Source organism: Cibotium barometz, chromosome 40 (assembly GCF_041138505.1).
Source record: "Cibotium barometz isolate CiBa-2024 chromosome 40, ASM4113850v1, whole genome shotgun sequence".
Classification (NCBI taxonomy): domain Eukaryota; kingdom Viridiplantae; phylum Streptophyta; class Polypodiopsida; order Cyatheales; family Cibotiaceae; genus Cibotium; species Cibotium barometz.
In genome coordinates, this window is record NC_141085.1 from 1,444,343 (window position 1) to 1,466,422 (window position 22,080).

The 22,080-nt window shown below is 44.4% G+C and overlaps 1 protein-coding gene across 1 annotated transcript; it reads right to left on the reverse strand.

Moving 5' to 3' along the window:
• Positions 1-677: 677 nt before the first annotated feature.
• Positions 678-19,202, reverse strand: PNSB5 (NAD(P)H dehydrogenase 18). Its single transcript, XM_086779058.1, has 6 exons — positions 19,034-19,202; positions 18,789-18,951; positions 18,581-18,644; positions 1,429-1,491; positions 1,132-1,190; positions 678-998 (listed from the first exon to the last, which is right to left on the reverse strand). Exons 1-6 carry the CDS (start codon positions 19,123-19,125, stop codon positions 852-854), a joined length of 588 nt encoding a protein of 195 aa, XP_086635184.1. The 5' UTR covers positions 19,126-19,202; the 3' UTR covers positions 678-851.
• Between the last annotated feature and the right edge of the window lie 2,878 nt (positions 19,203-22,080).

The following is a 22,080-nucleotide window of genomic DNA, read 5'->3' on the forward strand; positions in this document are numbered from 1 at the left end:
TGGTCTGCTATGAGTTATCACCCACCATTGGGCTGCTCTCTCTAAATAGTGACTACGATGTGATCTAAGCTCCATTACGTAAAGTCCTAGGTGGTGGTGATCAAAAAAATAAATGATCCTAGATAGTTGAGCGAACCCCTCTCAAATGAGGCAACGGATTCTCCCCCAATCCTAGATAGTGGACCGAACCCCTCTTAGAAGAGGCAATGGATTCTCCCACCAATCTCATAAAAATAATGGGCCTTCGTCTCAACCTCCCTCGATGTTGGGATATCAATGCTCCACCCTCATATTGTATTGTGCTAGCTCATGTTTGAACGGCCTCCATCATGAGGGGTAGCCATGGTTACACAACCTAGGTTCCTGTATCCTTGTATTCACATAGGAAGGTGGCCTAAGAGGTCAAATGGTTTAGAGACAACTTGGATTAAATTTGGCACACTAACAAATAGGCTACATGCTACATTATTGGACCATTATGGCAGCCAACACATGACGGTTGGGAATGGTCCTCCCAGGGACCATTGGTCCTCCCAAGGACCATTCCCTACTCCTTCAACCCCCCAACTGTGCAAGTATACACGTCATATAAAGCAAACTAAGGCCAGAACAAGCCCACTCTATGCTACAAACCATGATGAATGTGCATGAGGCACAAAAACATGTGCTACAACATATATATCATCACAATTAGAATTACATTAGCTTATACATGTTGTCCATTGGAGCCTTTAAAAAAGTGTCCCAATGCACAATACAACAAATGTACATTCAGGTAATAACCTGTGTTACGGTTCTATAGAATATGGTTCTAAAGCTTGCATGCTGCAGTTACCGTGTTTTGTGACAATCTATTTTTCCGTGTTTTGTGACAATCTATTTTTCCGGCGTTCTTTATAAATCTCAGGCGGGAAATCGTGATCTAGCTCTGGCTTGGCCATTTCTATTCCAATAAATGCAAAAATGAAAAGAACTATTCCAAGAAAGATGTACTCCACCTACACAAAATTTTAAAATATTAGAATATGACAGACTAGGCAGGTGACGAGACACATGTATGTACACATACATATACATGTCCATATACATTTACACAAACGCATACACATACGCATACATGCATAGGCATACCTGGATGTTGTATGCCATCATCAGATAGAGGGTAGGTAAAGTTCCCCATGCGAGGACAGCTGCAATTAAATGGCCATGTTATTCTTTTCTCATGAAGAAGGAATTCCATGCATTATGACGCAACATGAATGCTGCTTTACTTCCATGTTCAGGTCTCATGTCACTGCTATGGCATATTCCACTGCTAAGAAAAATACAAGGGGCTACTGCACCAATAAAACCACTGTGTACATCATCATCTACATGCTTGCTTGGTGACTACATCTTTCGTAAAATAACACACCAAGTTTTACTTACCTTGGCCACCAGTAGGTCCTCCAGCAGATACAAACACCTCCTTGATTGCTTCCCAAACATCAACTGATAAAAAGAAAACATAAACAAAGACCGAATGTTAAATTCACAATAGATCAACGACTGATAAATATTCTGAACTTACAAGGAGACGTGCTAGATCTGCTGAATACTAAGCTGCTTGGAATGATCTAGTGGTCTCAAAGATCTGTGGCTGCGAAAAGAGGAAGGAAAACTTCTATCGTCCTCTACCAACTGCAAAAATCTGCTGCAGAAGGAAACCCTGTCTAATCAGGATTGATTGCTGCTGTTGGGGCTGCTTGTAAGGGCTGGACCTAAACCTCCTGCCAGGACAGCAACTCTCACACTTGTGAAAGTGATGGAATAAAATAAGTATTTTCTGCAGTTGTGAGCATATTCAACAAACCGACAGCAGCATATGGGCACACCGACTAGCATCAGATGTTCATTTATAAGAATCCCCTCAGTCCCTTGCATAAATCATCTCATTCTTTCATAGTCTCAACAGTAAACAAGTGCAGAAGTATGTGTGCTTGAGTCTTAGGGCTTGTGCATACATCATCTCAGCCAAGCACTTCATTCTGCTACAGTCCAAGGCAGTCCGAAGTTCTCTTCGGCATTCAGCCTTTCTCCCTCATCAGATCTGGGCGCGCATAAGGCTTCCGAAGTGGCTTCACAGTTGTCTTCAATCCGTTTGAAGGTTCAGCCAGGTTTGGTCTACATCGTCCTTGCATTTGGCAATCCTCAGTCAACCGTCCTCGGTACGTTTTCTGCATTGTAAAGAAGTTCTCTAAAGCAATGAAGCAAATACTTCTACTTGCAAGAGGGGGGCCTTAAGTGGGTAGATTGGGACCCAATCTGATGCCATCTCTACATTCTCTCTCTTCAGCACTATCTCTTGTGAATGACAATTAAAGTGGATTGCTTCATGCTCACTAACATAAAGGTATAAAGAAGGCCTTGTTGAGCATTACACGATCATACCGGTTGCATGCTACACCGGGGAGGAAGTGGCACATTGATCCCTCTCCTCTTGAGGTCATGGGCATCACATCTTGGCACTTCTGGCTTTGGAAGAACAGATCCTTGGTACATGTCTAGTGGGACTCCGGTGAGTGGAGTTGACACGACCCCACCAACCACCCCATCCCCTTCGAGTACTCTGCTAGACTATGCGTCAAATCCTTCTGGAGTAGGTTGACGGCACCCCCACTCCCTCGCCCAGTGATAGGCCGAGGGGATTTGTGATAGCACCTCTAGCGCAATTTCCACCCCCAAAAGGTTTCACGGTTCTTGTAGTTGCTTGCTCATTAGACCCTTGCGGTAGGCACCTTTGGGATTGCTCGAAGGCCCAATAGGTTTTGGTGGTGCATCCTCCGCCTCTTCATTTCAGACCCCGCCACTGCCGAACCGTTATTTGGGGGGCCATTGCCTGGCAGGCAGAGGCCGACGCAACACTCTTCTACAAGAATGATGGAGGTGGCCCTAGCTCTGGTACTCTCCCACCACCGCATTTCGGTGGCAACAGGTTGGCACATGCCAATCACTAGGAGCTCATCTATAGCCTTGCCGCCTGGCACATTTCATGAGCATGCTACAGAGAGACTATTGCAGGCAAGTCCACTCCCCCAGCACACACCATTCAAGCTATCTCAGTTGATCTCATCCACACCCTGCGGGGCCGCCTCAAGCGCCTAGCACGGGACTAACAGCATATGCAGAGAGAGCGGGCTGAGATGTCCTCCTTGACTTGCTTTGATAGGAGGGGAGTAAGTCCCATTATTGGCACCTTCTTCATAAGTACCACTTAGATTCCTTCCTTCAATGGGAAAAGGAGACTTCTTCAGACTTTGAACACCTTGTGCAACTACACTGGCTGGTGTGAACGTCCTTCGGCACCGTCTTGTGAACAATACGAGCATCAACACTTAAAATGTAATAGCCAGAATTCACAAAACAAATGAAAGATACATCAGTGCACAAGATAATCCGCAAAAGACAAGCACTATGTGCACAGTACACCACCACTAGGACCACGAATGGGCCGACCCCCCCCCTCAATATTGAAGTATATTATTGGAGTATTTTAATCTATGTGCAAGATTCCAAGGGCTTTCCAACCAGAAAATCCAATGCAAATGCAAATATGAAGACAAGTTAAGCAAACAAGAGTGGTGTCGGAGTAGATTGTCGATGCCGGACTCATCGAAAAAGTCAAAGTAGCTTGGCCCCACCAGTCTCATACACCTAGAGAGGAGTGAATGTGAAACTATCGTTCTGAGACCACGCACGAACAGGCGCTCTTGTGCTAGAGCCTGGCTCACACCCTCACAGAGACCATGGCTCAAGGGAGTAGATTGTCAATGCTGGACTCATTGAAAGAGTCAATGTAGCCTGGCCACTGATCTCATACACCTAGAGAGGAGTGAATGCGAAACTGTCGTTCCGAGACCACGCACGAACAGGCGGTCTTGTGCTAGAGCTTGGCTCACACCCTCGCTAAGACTATGGCTCAAGCCTCCCTGGTGCAAGTACACCACCAAGTACATGCACACAAACACATACAAGTAAATGAACAGGTACTAGTACACGGTTTCCAATAACACTTACTCAAACACGTACAACGGAGCCGGTTCAGAATAAGCACATCTGATACAGCAGTAGTGTGATATTCAGCCGGTACAAGAAGATGTATCTGGTATAAGAGGTACAGATGATATGGCCAGTACAAAATCTGGTGGAGCAAGTACAACTGTAAGCACAGCAGGTGCAGTAGGGTTTTCAGCAAGAACAGCAGGTACAGTAGGCTGTATAGCAGTCGGGTACTGCAAGTACAGTTCAACAGTCGGGTACACCAATTTCAATCCGGCAGCCTCGAGCAAGTCAGCCATTATACGGCAACAAGGAAAGCACTTGTGAGTGTGTTGATTTGCAGCTCAGGAGCAGGGAGTGATGCACCTTCACAAAAAAACGTGAGAGCAGGACAAAGAGAGAGAGTCGTGTGCATGGATGGTGGGCAAGAGGTGGAGGCATCCAACCCCTATGTGCCACATGGCACAGCCCACCTCAAACCAAGGTGGGCACCTCCTATTAGTGCACACACTTATGTGGCATCGGCCATTGGCCAACGCCCGGGGCCCAAGGGATCCACGTTGGGGCAGCTCAACCTGTGGGCACCCTTTCGACCATGTAAACGACCATAAAATCAGCTCAAAGAAGGTAGTGTTTCCAAAAGGTCAAGGCATGAATTACAACCAACAACTCCTCCTTATAGATGCCCAAAGAAAGCTCGGCATCATGCAAAAGGCGGTTTTCATTAGCTACGGCATGGACCTCTAGATTCAAGACAGCCCCAATGCAGCTTCATGAATCATGATGCATCACACTCTACACAAAAAGGTTTCGGAAGTCTGGAATAACTGTTACTAGCCCACTCATAACAGCATTCTTGAGGTGAAAGAAAGCATCTTTCTCATCAACGGTCCATTTGAAGACTGCCTTCTTCTTAATGAGCTCATGCAATGGTGAAGCAATCCATGCAAAGTGCATGATAAAACGCCTTTAGTACGAACATAATCCCAAAAAGCTTTGTACTTCATGTACAGAAGATAGCTCAATCCAATTCTGAATGGCTTCTATCTTTGCAGAATCCATCTTAATGCCATCCTTTGACACAATGTGTCCCAAATCATGAATCGTTGAAAGGAAAAGTTCACTCTTCTTCACATTGATAAAGAGCTTGTGCTTATGAAGCTCTTCAAACACGATAGCCAAGTGCTGACATTGTTTCTCCTCATTCTTGGAGAATACCAAGATGTCGTCGGAAAACACACTTGTGAATTTCCGATGCTCACGGAAAATGCGATCCATTAAACGTGGCTGGGGCATTCGTGAGACCAAAATAGCATAACCAAAAACTCATACAAACCAAATGATGTCCTGAATGCCGTTTTGTGTATATCTTGTGGGGCCACACATTTGGTGATACCCACTCTTAAGGTCAATGGGACTGAACCATGCAGTCCCATCAAGTTTATTGAGGATGCCATCTATGCATGGGATTGGAAGCTGGTTATTGATGGTAAGCTTGTTTAAAGCCCGGTAATCCACACACATACGAAAGAAACTATCCTTCTTTTTCACTTGCAAGACAAGTGAGCACTATGGCAAAGAGCTTGGCTGAACCAAACCTCAGTCAACAACTCCATCACTTGTTTCATGATCTCTTCTTATTGTGCTACCCTGTATACGGGACTATTTGGCGACTACCTAGCACCAAATCAATGCGGTGATCCTTGGATCTCTCGGGAGGTAGCTCTCCTAGCAATGCATTCGCAAAACAATTCTTGTATGCATCTAAAAATTTCAGCCCATGAGTCGTAAGACTGTCTACCTATTCTTCATCACATTTAAGATTCTCACGCACAAGATTGAAGTACGCACAAACACTCTTTTTCATTGCTTTATTAATTTGACCATGAGATATAAATGGGATGGAGTTTCCCTCTTAGCATCAATAACATGCATGTGGCCCTTATGCATAAAGTAATCCTATTTGTTTTGTACTCCTTGCATGGCTCAATGTGGTGATGCCACGGCTTTCCCAGCAATACATCACATCCCTACAATGGTGCAACCAAGAAATTTTCATGATCAAGATACCCCTGGATATGAATACGCAACTTCCCAATGATAGGGGTCACTTGCACTGGCTTTCCCACAAAGGTGGCCTCCGCTTCAATCTGTTAGACATCATCTCCTTCTTGATAGCTTCCTGTTTGGTGTCCTATTTTGGGCTGACCATGTTAGTCAGAGGGGCTGGTCACCCCTCACATATATTTTCCCACATTATTCCCCATATTATGGAGTCTTGGGTATTTTCCCAGTCGTGGAGGTTTTTTATCACCAGTCGGCTGCCTACTCATGGGCATATATATAGCTGGCTTGCCTCCCTCATTTATCACTGCTTGCTTAGCATTGTTTGCTGCAGTCCCTCACATACAAGGTTTTCTCCCCTCTTGCTCAGGACATGTATTCCTTTTGGTGATGATATTGAGAGCAGGTTCTCACCTATGTTTCCTCTCCATCTCTCTCTCTCTCACTCTCTCTCCTGTGTTTCCACTTTCCCTTCTTCCGCTGCACATTCTATCATGGTATCAAAGCACCGGTGATCTTCAGTGTTGGATGCTCCCTCCTCTCCCTCCTGCGTTTTTGCGTTTTCAGCAAGGTGGACAGATCTGCGTTTTTTTTTCTCAGAAGTGCTGCTGGCCGCCTGCCTTTTCCAGGCATTTCTTCTCAGCAGCCCGTGGTCCTCCTTCATCAGTTTGACCTCTGAGAACACATGTTTTCCGCACTGTTTTTCAGGGCAGCAGCACGTAGGTTGCTGCGTTTCTCAGTTCTCAGCATTCATTACCCCCCCCCCCTCTAGTGCTGGTCGCCTGTTTTGTACAGGCCAGCAGCAACATATTTGTTGCGCTTTTTTCTTCTACAGGTTTCTGATGCTGATTTGCTGATCTGAGGCTTGGGTGTACCTATTTCTTCTGCGTTTCCAGATTCAGCTCTTTCTACTGCCCCGAATACCTCTGCGTTTTCAGATTTGCAACCATGGTTGCTGCATTTTTTCTGAACTGATCTTGCTGGTAGCTCTACCTTCACCTGGGCTTCATCTGTTGGACCCGAAGGTACCTTCTCTTCAGAGGTTTTCCTCATAGGAGGTGTGGACACTGGTTGACCTGAATTTTCAGGTTTGTAGCCCTTGTTTGGCTGCGTTTTCTTCTCTAGTGGACACAGATCACTTGCACAGGGGGTTTCTTGTTAGGATTGTGGCTTTGGGGGCAGTTAGGTACTTGAGGAGGATTCTGAATTTCTGATTTCAGTCAGCGTTTTGTTGATTTTGGAGCATCTATACCTGTGTTTTGTTCCTAGCCTACACGGTTTCCCGGTTTCTTCATGTTCCTTGCCTTCTGTTGGCGGTGGAGTGATATTTTTTTGCTGGATAGCAATGTTTTGGCTGTGTTTTGCTTCCCACGGGAGTTTTCTACACTCATAGGGGGCCTAGCTCCAACTACTTCACTTTAGGATCAGTTTCGGGAGCTATTTTGTTTCCGCGGAGACTTTCTTCTGTGACAGGAGTTTACAAATTTTGGAGGAGAGTAGTGATCTTTTCAGAGATCCTGAGCAGTGTTTATTTTGTCCGAGCCTGTGTTCTTTGCACTGTTTGCAGAACAAGGAGGGTGTTTTGCCCTGGAGGTGTGATCCTTTCACATGGATCATTTATTTGTTGTTGCTGATTTTTGGGATCTGATTCTACTTCTGGAACAGTCTTCTGCTATCAGTGATGCTTTTGAGGACTTTGTTAGCACTGCAGTTTATATTCCTGCTTCCCTTCCTCATTGTGAGGAGTCTACCTCTGTCTCTCTTTGTGATGCTTCTGAGGATGCCCTCCCCCTGCCATTTCTACAGATTTGTTGTTTTGGAGGATGGTTTTTTGGACCCAGTGGGATGCTTTGGATCTATGGTTGCTAACCGTGCCTAGGGCACAATGGTACTTCCAGAGTTTCTTGGATTTGGATCAGAATCAAGTTGGGCTTGTACCAGTCCGACGACTTCTTTTTTCAAAGGGGGATGTGGAGTCCTTTCATCTTGCGATGCCCACCTCAGTGGCTATGAAGATGAACGGAGGCAAGTCCAAGCAGTCATCTCAGTCCAGTACCAAACCCCAGCAGCAGCAATCCACTGCACAGCCAGGGAGAGGTAATGCATCTTCTAAAGATGCTAAGAAGGACGGCAGTAATAGCTCCAGTTCAAGGGGTAAGAAAGATAAAGAATCTGAGCCTAAGAAAACCCCCGATGAAAAGGCTAAAACAGGCATTACTGGAGGTTATCTTCCTCCAAAGGAGCAAAAGAAGCATCAGTCAGAAAACAGCTGTTTTTTCTGTCACATCATAGGGCATGGTAAGAAGGATTGCCACAAATGGCAAGCGGAACAAGCCGCTAAAGCCCCTTCTGCCACAGTTGCCACAACCTCCCCAGCTCCTCCAGCGCCGCCTACTACCACCAATGCGGTTCAACTTTTACCTTCTATGCATCCTATGCCATCCGTGGTATTTGATGCTAAGCAAGAGGGTGAGAGCGATGCTGCACAGAAAAGCCTCATCCGAGCTTACGGCTCTGCCAAGGGCCAACAGTTTGTAGTCCTTTTTGATATGGGCAGTTCTGAAGACGCCATCTCTCCCAAGTTGGCTAACAAAATGAGCTGCACATTCGTCCCATATCATCTGGATGTGGACAGGTTTACACCTGGTCTTCGCACCCACATTTCTCAGCAGGCATGTACTTCAACCTTTGCCTATCCTCGACAAACTGTTCATCGACGTATCTATGGACTTTGTAGGGCCTCTACCAGCATCCACCGGATCTCGGAACACTCAGTGTTTCACCATTGTGGATCGGTTCAGTAAATTCTGCATGCTCATCCCATGCAAGCATACGGCCACAGCCGAGGACGTAGCTCGTCTGTTTCTCAAGCATTGGTACCCAATTTGTGGTTTGCCTAGCACCATTACATCAAATAGAGATTCCAAGTTTACCTCGCATTTCTGGAGGGCATTATTTGAAAACTTCGGAACTAAGTTACAGTTGTCTAGTGCCTTCCATCCGCAGACAGACGGCCAAACAGAAATTTATAACCAGTTGGCCTTTGATGTTCTCAAGTCATATTGTCATGACCAGCAATCCAAATGGGAACATTATCTTCCATTGGTTCAAGCTATCTTGAACGACACTCATTCATCCAGTGTCGGACGGACTCCATATGAAGCAACCTTTGGTCGTCGTTTCTCTTCTCTTTTGACGAGATTGGTGTCTCCATCTCTAGAGGCTAATAAAACCACAGAAGCATTTTCCGAGATCATTGAGTCAGTCAAGGACCGCTTGACCAAAGCACAGGAAGCCTATAGCAGACAGGCAAATAAGTCTAAACGAGATGTCCACTTCAAGGAAGGGGATTGGGTCTGTCTGTGTATCATGAAACAAAGATTGAAACAAGTGGGCAAACGTTGTCCCAAGCTTTCATTCCGTAGTTTTGGACCTTTCCCAATAGTCGAAAAATTAAGTGATGTCTCCATGAAGTGAAAATTGCCTACCAGTTGGACAATGCATGATGTTTTCCATGTTTCTTGGCTAAAACCATATGTTGGACCAGAAGTTTTTGATGTTTTAGATGAACAACAGCCAGATGTGGTAGACGAAGCCGAAGTCATCGAGCCCGACCAAATCCTTCTTCATCGTTGGAAGCATGGTTCCGGTCGACGGATATGTCAGTTCCATACGAAATTCTGAGATCGAGGCACCCACCAAGCTGTATGGCTAGACGAGGAGTTCTTTCAAGAGTACCCCCAATTGTTGGCAGACTACTTGGAAGCCATGAACTTGCCGCCAAGCTAAGCAGGAGGGAATATCACATGCACTCTGCACTGTAGTGCATGGTGACAAGCTGGCTCATCATCATCAGTGCAACATTGTAACAATATTAGTTCCATTCAGGATGATATTTATCGTACGCCGTGACCCCATTGTATATCCTCAGTCCAAGATAAGTCAGGCACGAGCTACGTAGGTCATTCTCAGCCATAGCAAGTCAGTCAGTCAGTCTAAGTCCCTTAACCCACTTAAAGAGACGCATTCATGCATATACAGTCAGTAAAAACCTTAGGGTTTGCATCAAAAAGCATGCTGCACATTGCACATCATTCATGCATAGCATCTAGACCATTGCAGGAACCCCAGATATCATCCAGTATTTATCAAGATATTTACTAGGATTTTTTTGGTATTTTTTCATCATTTTCAGCATTTTACACATCATTTAGGCATTTATGTTGATCATGAGCAGTCGGCCAGCCCGATAGCCAGCCGACTGGCTCCTTGCATCCATATAAATAGATTCCTTGCATAATCATTCATTCATTCATCTCATAATTCAGCAATCAGCATTCAGGCGCATCAGTCTTCAACCCTACATTCAACTCAGCCCTCTGCGTTTTGGAGAAGCGTGTCATCCTACAGCTAGAGGAGCATCAACGCTTGTGCATTCAGCCCTCCATCAGCAAACGCAGCAGTTCTCAGCATTCAGCCATCAGTAAACCTTGCGTTTTCTGCATCCATACAATTTTCGGCATTCATCATATCATCGTTTTGCTCCAGCCACTTGGTGAAGGTAAAACGCAGTATTCATATTCATTTACAGCATTCATACTCAGTCTAGAACAGTCCCAAACAGCCCCTCTCTTAGCCCTAGCTTTGCATCCATCCCTCATTCCATTGGGAAGAGTGCATAGGCTCGAGATTGGACATCTTTGGTGTTTCTACAGCAATGTGCAGTTCAACCCAACACTTGGTCTTCAAAGGTCTTGCGTTTGGCTTATCGTCAGTCACACCTCAGTCTCTTTAAAGATAATAAAGCAAATACTATCTCGGTAACGGGATAGGGGGCCCTTCAGTGGGTAATTCGGGACCCCATACGGTGTACAGTTCTCATCTCTCTCTCTCATATCTCTTTAAAGTTTGAAGTCTTAAAGTGGATTGCTAAACTCGAACTCAAGATACAGAAGATGGTGTGAGCATTTGTGTGACAGGATCCTCCAATACGAATACTTCCGCTGCATGTTACAATATGTGGCACACTCATCAAACATAAATAGTGCAGGCTGATCTTTAAGTTGCTCCCAAGCTTTGCAAACCACCCTCTCTTTATCATCATTCCATGTATCACCTTGCACGTCGGGAATGGCATGCACATTAACCCTTTTCTACTTCTCATTGTCCTTATTCTTGCACTTAGGACACTCATGAAACATGTGATCCTGGCTGCCACATGAGAAGCATTTTACCTCTTTAGCATATTGCTCTCTTTGCTCTGAGGTTAAGCTAAACCTATGCTTTTTCTTAAAAGGCATCTTTAGGCTATGAATTTATAGCCTTCCCTCCACTTTTCGCATCTTTCACATAAGGTTTAGCATGTTGTCCACCCTTTTGTAGGTTATGACCAACCCTCTCTTTGCCCTTGAAAAGCATGATCCCCTTTGCCATGACGTTACAGTTTATGTTCGAACTGCTCTATGGCAAGAGCGGCTACTATGTAATTCTACAAGGTAGCATTGTGATGCATATCAAGACCGGATTCATAAAGCGATTGAAGCCCAGACTTGAACTTCCTTTTCTTCTTGGGCTCACCGACAAACAAAAATGGTAAGACATCCAAATAGATCTTCCAAAATTAATTCACATAAGCTTGCTGAGACTCATTGTCCTTCGACTCTATCTTCTCCCGCTTGCTCATGATCTTCTCCACACCATTGGGAGATAAGAACTATGCATAGAACCTCTCTTTCAAGTTCTCTCATGTCTGGGCAGGGCTACTAGAGAGCCTTTAGTGATACACCAATGAGTAGCTTAAGCCTTTAGAAACATATTCACATGGCGAATCATTGACTTCTCGAAAAACTCCTCATCATTGAAGGCAATATCAAACTGGGTTATATGTCATGTGCAAGACATGTGCATGCTCATTCCCACGGCTAATCCTTGCAGGGCAAGGATAAGAGCAGATTCAGAACCAAATTTAGGAGCTTTTGCAGCTTCATTGGCAGGGAAAATGAAGTGGATGGACCAGGAGGCTATCGGCCAGCAGTTTAAGGGGTTGTTCCTGTGTCGGCTGCAACAAAGGGGATTTATGGATCTAGGGAGCCGACAGCAAGTCAGCCAGTCCACATGCTCCCAAGCCCTATTTAAAGCAAGTGCATAGCTCATTGCGGACATCTCATTCCTTTTGGGGATGTGATCAGTAGATTAGGAACTAGATAGGTGTTTTCCACCTTTGCAAGGGCAACCTATGGCTTGCCATGAATGTAACCTTTTTGTACTATATAGAATATACTGAAAACTCAGCTATTTCTCTCTCTTCTCTCCATCTTCTGCTTGCATTTTGCATTAGCATGTTCCATGAAGGTGTTTAGGTCTAAAAGAAGACTCCCAGAGCTTCCACATGTGACATTGGTATCAAAGCATCAGGCTCACCAAGGCTAAACACTAATTTCGTCCCAGATGAAGGTGCACAGTCCATGGAAAGTAACACAAGTCATGGAAGAAGTTCCCAGAAGGTTGATTGGTGGTGTTCCACGAGACCCGAGGGGAATGGAAGTCAAATGAGTCGGGTGCCACTTGGGGCATACCAAGAAAGGCTTTTGCGAAACGGTTCCAAGGGAGGATGATCCTCCAAGGGGTGGAGTGAGAGTGCCAAACTCAATACTCATGAAATGACGACCAAAGAAAGTGTTCAAGGATAGGGCAAGAAAGCAAGGGGACAAGGTGAAACAGATGCACAAATCTCCATCAGATTTAGAGTGGAATTGGAGACCAGGCAAGGTTTTCAATGAAAAGGTTGCCAAGAAGGGAAGGATGACAGGTTTAGGAATCCATGAGGAGACAAGGGGATGATGACAATCATCCAAGGTCAGAAGTTGGAATCATGTCATCAAGTTTAGCAGAGAGGGATGTCATGTGCATGCTCATTCACAGGGCTAATCCTTGAAGGGCAACAGAAAAAGAATAGATTCAGGACCAAATTTAGGACCAAATTTAGGAGCTTCTACAACTTTATTGCCAGGGAAGATGAGGTGGATGGACCAGGAGGCTGTCGTCCAGCAGTTTAAGGGATTGTTCCTATGTCGGCTACAACAAAGGGGATTTATGGGTCCAAGGACCTGGCAGACAACAAGTCGACCAGTCCACATACTCCCAAGCCATATTTAAAGTAGGCGCATAGCTCATTGTGGGCATCTCATTCCTTTTGGGGATGTGGTCAGTAGATTAGGAACTAGATAAGTGTTTTCCACCTTTTCAAGGGCAGCCTATGGCTTGCCATGAATGTACCTTTTTGTACTATATAGAATATACTGAAAACTCTCCTCTCCATCTTCTGCTTGCAGCATGCTCCAAGAAGGTGTTTAGAGCTGAAAGAAGATTCCCAAAGCTTCCGCATGTGACACTATAAAAGCCATTTCCTTGCTCGCATCATCATCGCCATGATAAGCTTCAAACTTAACAAATTTGTCACCAGCCTTAACTTCCTTCAACTTCCTGGCATAGTGACCCTCTTCATCTATCTTCCTCTTCCCCGTATCCAACGGGGCAGTAGTAGGTACATACATTTGACCATGGCGAGAAACATGCGGCACAAGGCGTGTGCCCTATGCAAAGGTGGCCTCCCAACACTTGCATTCACAAAGGATCCTTGCATGAAACTCGTTCTACATGGGCATACTCCATGATATGAGTAGCAACTGACACATGATTGTCCTTGGCTATCCCATCATTATTCATGACTTTCAGCCCAATGGCCCATGACGGGATTCTTCCCTAACCAATTCCATAGGCAAAGTGTAGTGGCTAACATGCCCATCACTTTTCCCATGGGAAGCATGCATCACATATACATTTCCATCAATTAAATGTTCCATCTTGGCCTTTAACACATTTGGGTCATCTTCATGCATCCCATGTTTGCCTTGAGAGTGTTGTTGCACATGTGTTTGCTTCTCCACATAACCTGTATGCATACTTTGACCAACGCATCAAAAGCATGTGTACCACTTGGCTGGCCATGTGACCTAGGCCCTATCCACTCTGTGCATGGCTGTCCATAGTGTATGATGGCTGTTGACACTGAACCCAACGCCCAAATGACTTTCTCCACTGAGAAGAGAGAAACAACTGTGCTCTGATACCACTGTTACTACACTGGCTAGGTGTGAATGTCCTTGGGCACCGTTTCGTGAACAATACGTGCGTCAACACTTAAAATGTAATAGCCACAATGCACAAAACAACTGAAAGATGTTGGAAATTGGGGGCCACTTCCTGGCAGGTCACCCATCCCAATAGTGTTCATGTCACTACGCGCTTAACCTCCACCACTCTAATCCCTTCCAAGCCATTGAAAATTGGTGGAGGGATGACATTGGTCCTAGTCTCCTATTATTTATGTATGTGGCACTATGCATGTGGTATGTAGATGGCTAGCCATGACCACCCTCCCTCAATGGCTAGGACGTAGGGTACCCAGAGGCTCTAACGACACTTGGCTCAGAGGTCTGCCTGCTCTCACAGAGATGTCACCCCGCTATTCCAGCATATGGCCGCCTACTAGTGATTACTCCGGCATACCAGCACGACGCAACATTCTTGGTCGTACACGCATTCAACCTTTGTTCAGCTCCACTGAGAGGAATCAGCAAGTCAACCAGCTCCGCTAACAACATCCCAACATGCCCTCCCTACCTCTGATACCATGTTGGAAATTGGGGGTCACTTCCCGAGAGGTCACCCATCCTAGTAGTGTTCACATCATTGCGCGCTTAGCCTCCACCACTCTAATCCCTTCCAAGCCACTGAAAATTGGTGGAGGGATGATAGTGGCCCTAGTCTTCTATTATTTATGTATGACCTCATTATCCCTGGCACTATGCGGTACACGTGGAGCCGATTCACAACAAGGACATCTTGTACAGCAGTAGAGTGATATTCAGCCAGTACAAGAAGGTGTACTGCCAGTATAGGAGGTACAGATGATACAACCAATACAACAGCTGGTGCAGCAAGTACTACTGTAAGCACAACAGGTACAATAGGGTTTTCAGCAAGAACAGAAAGTGCAATAGGCTGTACAGCCGTCGGGTACTGCAAGTGCAGTTCAGCAGTCAAGTACTGCAGGTTCAGTACGGCAGCCTGGAGCAAGTCGGCTACAGTACGGCAGCAAGGGGAGTGCCTGTGAGTGTCAATTTGCAGCTCAAGAGCAAGGAGTGATGTGCTTTCACAAAAGCATGAGAGAGAGAGAGAGAGAGAGAGTTGGGTGCACGGATGGTGGGCAGGAGACGGGGGTTCCAAGCCTGTGTTGCCATATGGATATATCCCTCGTTCCTAGAATCTAGAAATAGCAATTCTTTCCAACTAGCAATGCTTCAACGTGATGTACAAGATAGCCATGTGGCACGGCAAGAGCATATGACTAGATTGGAAGAAGAGTTCTCTTCCCAACTTGAGCAATTAATTCAACATCTAGCCCAGCAGATCAAACAAACAATTTCTCAATGTGTCACCATTTGGCCGCCCAAGTGGCTCTCCACTGGCTCAAAGGGAAGCCTAAACTCGGATCCCTGACAATGGGTTGCACGTCATGGCCACACTATGGGTCACACGAGGCCTGGCCTCCCATAGGTGACGCGAGTCCTCGCCTTGGTACGGGCGACACGAAGCTCCCTAGCGTCCCATACCTTGGCATGAAATAGGCCTTGCTTGAGTTCCTCCATCTTTGATGCTCTATGGACCTAACTGACAGCTTGAAAAAGATGCCTAATTAGGCTCTGATACCTACGATATAAGCAAAGGCATATTTGCGAGATTATCGGATATTACTTTAATGTACTATGACAGTTGACGCAAGGCAAAGGATAGAAAAAGACATGAAAATGCATAATCTGTATATAACTCAGATGTAAGATATAATGAAAGTGAGCTGGGATGGCCTTTTAAGGACAAGCCGACTAAACCAAACTTCACCTCTCAATGAGACAGATGGATCAAACTTCTGCTACAGTCAATCATGCTGACAATACGAGCAACACTTCGCCTCCTAAGGCGAATCAAAGATACTCTCTCTATATCCCGTACAAGGATATCACAAAGGCATCTACTAGTTGTAGGTCCATGCTGGGGAGCTTGTAAGCTTCTAGATCTTTCCACAGTGGAGCTCCTCCTCTTGTAGGCACCGGCCATGTTCATAGCTTGGAGTAGGTCCAATTGGCGTTGCTTGATTGAGGCCAGGTAGGTGCAGCTCGGGCGCATATGCTGTTGCTTGGATATAGGAGAGGTTAGTGCACCTTGAATCAAGGCCAAGAAGGTGGCTAGACACATGTCGTGGCCACCTTCCAAATTAGGTGATACCTTAGACTATGGTCTACTTACTTTACAATGCTTTGTAAGCTTTGGAACTCATCCATTACTTTTAGCCTGAGATGATTCACAACACAGATAATTTTGCATCATATGGCAGCCCTCTTTATCAAATAAGAGGGGTCTACTGTCCCAGCCTGTATGGCGGCCCGTATGTGTGCAAAATCTAAGTCCAAATAATGTGAATCCCACAGAGGTCCTCATAATACGCAGCCGCAAATGTAGCTACATGTAGCATTCTCGACAATGCATCAGCCAGTGTGCAAAATCTATAAATGAAACATAGAGAGGAAGTTTGCCCAGCTCATGGACAGCTTTGTCTATGTGAGAAAGGACCTGAGGCTTTGATGATCTATCTTTACCATAAATTCAATCCTCCAAATGGTAGTATAAGACATGAATTACACCCAAGAGCTCTTTTCCATAGACTCCCAAAGAGAGCTCCAAAGCTTGCAACATACTGCTCTCATATGCATGTTGCATAGCCTTCTTGATTTAAAACAACTCCTATGCAATCCCCACATGCATCACATTCAACCCGAAAAGGCTTGTGCAAATTTGGGATTATTGTTTAACCTTGAAGAGTGACACAGCCAAAATCCCAAGTGCATCATGTGCCCCAATGCTCCAAGATTAGCAAGAGGGGGTGTCATGTGCATGGCTGGTTGGGGCAGCCCATGGACATGCCACTTGCTTGCAGCCACCTTCTGGGGCAGGACCATAGACCATATTTGGGCTGATGGGCAGCAGTATTGGGCAGCTTATGGCCTAGGCATTGTGAACATCACCGAGAACACTTTAAGAAGGTCGTGAAGCTTGTCCAACTGGCTGACCAGCATCCACCAGCTGGACTAGCCCCGTGTATAGCTATAAAAGGGCAGTCAAGGGACCTTTGTAGGGCATCTGGATATCAGATCTGCAGCCCTCTTCTGAATGTTTCATTAGCATACTGCAGAAGGATAGCTCGACTTGCATTTGCATAACAGTATGCACAGATATGCACAACAAATCTTAGTGCACATCTGGGAACTCGTTGCACATATTCATATTTGGCAATATATGGTAGATTAGGGTCTCTCTTGCCTCTTCTCTATTGGGTGTTTGCTAAGTAGGATTAGCATTAATTGCAGCTTTTCTTACCCTTGATCAGATAAGCTTCCGCTTGCATGTTAGATGATGTTACAACCCATGTGCAATATGTTACAACCGTACAATCTGCGAGTCAGCTGGCCCAGACCAGCAATCATATATGTGGCAGCTTTATCGAGGTTTGAGTGGGTATATACACATCCAGATGCATCTGAAGATAGGCAATGATAAGTATGACATGAACTCATCAAAGCAGTTAGTACTATGTGCCCTACCCGAGGGCAAGCTGTGTTGAAATGACATAATCACAATTTGGTTTGATGCTTTCAAAGCGAGTCTACCAAACTCGTTTGAGAAGATCATGATGACAAGAAAAACATCTAGCTGCCAATGAGGTGATAGCTCAAGTGGTAAAGGTGTTTGTCTAGGACCGAGGATCAAAACCCCACAAGGTGCTTCCTCGGCGGCATCGCCTACGGGCGAATAAAAAAGCACCTACAGGCGGTGAAAAACGATAACTATGGGAGGACCTCGGGCCTAAGGCTAGTTGGAAAACAAGAAAAGTGTCTAGCTTCCAATCATTCACACTGATATACTTGATTATTGAATAAGGGAAAGACATGGCGTTGCGACACTCCTTGGCAGTTATAACTAGAGGACTTGAGTGCCACCGAAAGGTTTCGGATTTGAACTCAATTCCATTCGAATCTCCTAAGCATGGACACCCCCTATCTCCCATCTTTCCATCTTCTTAGTGGAGCACTACGCTGGAATCAATACCTTCCACCTCCCCCCTAAGCATCCACTCATTTCTCATGCGTAATAAAGATTATCTGCCTAGCCTTAGGAGCTCTCATCAATTTGAAAACATTACAGGGTCAATTACGCTCCTTCAATTGACATAGGATAGGGTTAGTTGGATTCTTTCGATTACATGAAGGATGAACCTTCCTTGAATCAAAAAAACTGTGTGTTATGCACCTACTTAAACACCGTCTCTTCCTTCAATCTCATAATCTACAACACATCGCATTACCGTCAGCATCTTCTTTGTGGAAAGTATGGTGTCCATCTGTGTACCCATAGGCAAAAGTGTCCTCCTGTAAATCGCCCATTCAGCTTATAAGGACCTAAGCAAAGTATTTAACAAAGACTGTGTGTTTGTAAGCATGCGGCTTTAGATTTTAATCTGTACTCAGCTGAGCAAGGCTTAGGAGGGTAATTAAGGTTTAGCCCATGTGTACCTCCCCCTCTCCGGCGGTTCTGGTGTCCTCGGTGTTGTCTTCGGGGAGGTCGGGTTCAACGCCACCGCTATTGGCGGCCTTCAGTGGGCCCCACTGTCTGTGGGAGCCCTTAGTCGAGAGATACCTCGCCGAGCCTAATCCCACTGCGTTTAGCGAGAGAAATCTGAAATGAAAAGAGGATTAGAATGAAATCGTCTGCAAACAGAAGTCATCAGTGACAGCACAAGGAGGCTCGCTTGACGTGCCTCGCAGACGAGTCCGTTGCAGTTGTGTGATTGCTGGTTGTGGTGGTCGCAGTGAGCAGAGAAGCGCAGGAGTGGACACTAATAGTCGCCATTGCCCACACCAACTTTCTTTCTCTCGTAGGTAGATATCCCACAAATTTGCTCACATGTGTCACACAAAGCGTTTATGTGCTCACACCACCACAATGTGCCATACAAGGGCTAGAGGCCTAAGCTAAGATTGCACAATACGATTTGAGAGCAAAAAAAAGTAAGCTATATCCGGGCATTCAAAAACCCTTCACCATGCGAAGGCAGAATTTGCAGATTTAGCAAACTGCATTAGAAATACATTAAAATTAAATTGTTTTAATTCGAATAGTAAACATGTTTACCATCCATTGTGTCCTAAAATAGTGGTTTCAAAATGTGTTGTCTCTTATCTAGGACGTCTAAGTTTTCCTTAGGGATAGTGTAGGCAGCTTCTTAGCTCAGTGAAATCGCTCTGCCCAAGTTCTCAAGATTGAGATAAATATTCTTCTTGGTTATACTATTTTTCTCATGATTATGGTTGAACCTCTAAGGAGCGGAGATCTTTATTTAAGTCTCTACGAGGATAGAATCTATGTATCTAAGTGGAGATTGTAATTGTGATAAATCCTCTACAGAGCTTGGAAGAGTCCCTTCGGAGATGCGAGAGCAAGTGAGAGAGAGATGAATGCTCTATGGAGATTAAAAGGGTCTCTACAGAGACACAAGTGGGAGTGGGAGTGGGAGTGGGAGTGGGAGTGCGAGTGAGAGTGAGAGTGAGAGTGCAAGTGCAAGTGATAAAGCTTGGGGGTGGTGGGGTGGATCAAGCTCCTTCTAGAGTGATGGTTCTTTAAAGCAAAAATTAAATGTTCTAGTTTCCTCAGCCTCTTAATTCTTCACTTGAGCTCATTTACTTTCTCCATACGTGCCATTTCTTGAGTCCTAAGACTCATTTAAGGATTTTTAAATGAAGGCTTATTTTATTAAGTTTTCCAATGCTCATATTTTTCTTCAAATTCTAAGGTTCAAAATTGCTTCTTCTATACATACCCTTTTCACACAAGTTTTCATGCTTCTCCAGGGTCTACATTCCCACACCGAGAATTACTTACAAAGCTTCAATTTGGAGACTTTAATTTAAGTAGATGTTTTAATAGAGCTATAGGTGATGACCACCTTAAGTGTTCTTTATCATTCTTGTGGTCTTCCCTTACAATATGGGAAGTGATAACGCCATGACGGTATCTACTCCTACAAGTTTGCTTCCTCTTCTCCTACCTAAATACAAGCATTGGTTTTACCCTTGGGAAGTTTATGGACTAGGACTAGGACTCACTTGGGAAGTTCATGGACTAGGACTCGCTTCTCACATTAAGGTGTCCAATTGTGGAAGACTTCAACACAATTAAGGCTCAAGGCCCTATACTATTGGAGCTCATGGTCTAGAGCATAAACCTAAGCAAGAATGAAGCAAAGCTATGGAAAGACAAGAGCTTCATAAACATGATTAATGATGATTAAAAAGGTATTAAGAGGAGTGATTAATCACTAATAGCACACGAGTAGCATTAAGGAGAATCAAGTATATTTCTTCATTAGAGAGTGCCTCTTATATAGGCTGAATACAAGCATAAAAAATACATCATTGATGAAGTCACACACCTCCTCAATCATCTCCTACATTATCTGCCTTAATCTAGGCCCAAAATTCAAGCCACCATTCTCATTCAAAACCCTTGGCTCCTAGTACAACTCGTGGATTTCTTAGCTAAATCCATGCTCCAGTAAATAATGTTCAATGTTACATAGAATTTTGACCGTAGACAATATGACCCTTACATATATAAATGAAAGGGGAAAGTACTGCACTATGGGTGAACATTACCAACAAATCCTCCCTCAATTACCCAGGTGCCGCGCTATGGGTGTGAAAATAGTCTATAGCCTCCTAGTATAAACAAAGATCTAAAAAAGTGAGGGCCTATGATATGGGGTAGTTGCCGATGAGGGTTATGGTCCTTGGTCTCTTTTAGATAGCCCAATCATCAACAACATAGTTGACCTCATGAGATGACTCTTTCTCTTGGTCTTCTCATCAGCTTCTTTTTTTTTCTAACAAGGAGAGCTCGAACCTTGTTCTTCAAGAGGAAGTTTTATTTGATGTGATTATTCTTTCCACAATTCTTCTTGTTTGTGTTACTGTATCCCTTCTTTGAGTTTTTAGCTAGAAGAGCCTTTATTATTGTTGAAGAACTTCTTTGTGAAGAATGCCTCATCATGATTGTGGATTGAGCTTTGCTTCTCTTGCAACCTCTTGTATTCTTCAAGTAGTGTTATCTCCACACCATCTAGCTTAGGTTCTGGCAAGTTCTTCAAAGTAGACACAAGATGTGAATAACCCTCACTGGGCATGCTTCTGAGACAGTAGGTGAAATTTGGACTAATAAGGGGCCATATAAGAAGGTATTAAAAAAAGAATGGCCTAGCCAATGAGACGGCTAGGATTCAAGATCCATGTAACATGGATCTTTTTTAATCTTCTGCCACACCAACTCTGACAAGGTAAAGTTTCTCGAATAAAATATTTAGAGGTTTATATTAAAATATGGAAGTGGCAGGTGTACCTTTTGTACTCTTAACAACAAGGTAAACCGTAATCCAAAAATTTTTACCTTCCTACTTTTCATTTCTTCCCCCCTTTCGTTTGTTTTTTTTCAAGTTTCCCCCCTCTCGCCTCCCTTTTTTCTACTCCTTATTCAACTCTATCATAGCTTTTGATTTTCTCCTTCTTTTGTTAGGAAAACATTTACAGGTACGTTGCTTAGTCTATTAGCCTTCAAGTATTTATGATTCTAATTTTTTATTATACATTGTTGATGTTTATGTATTACTTGATTAGTTTTCTAGGTTCCAAGTTATGATAATGCATGCGACATTTAAGCTTTCTATTTTGAAGTTTTGGTACTCAAAATTTTTTCAGAGTAGGTGATAATCACTATTTAGGTTTTTAATTAAGTTTAGACTTTGATTTGGAGGCT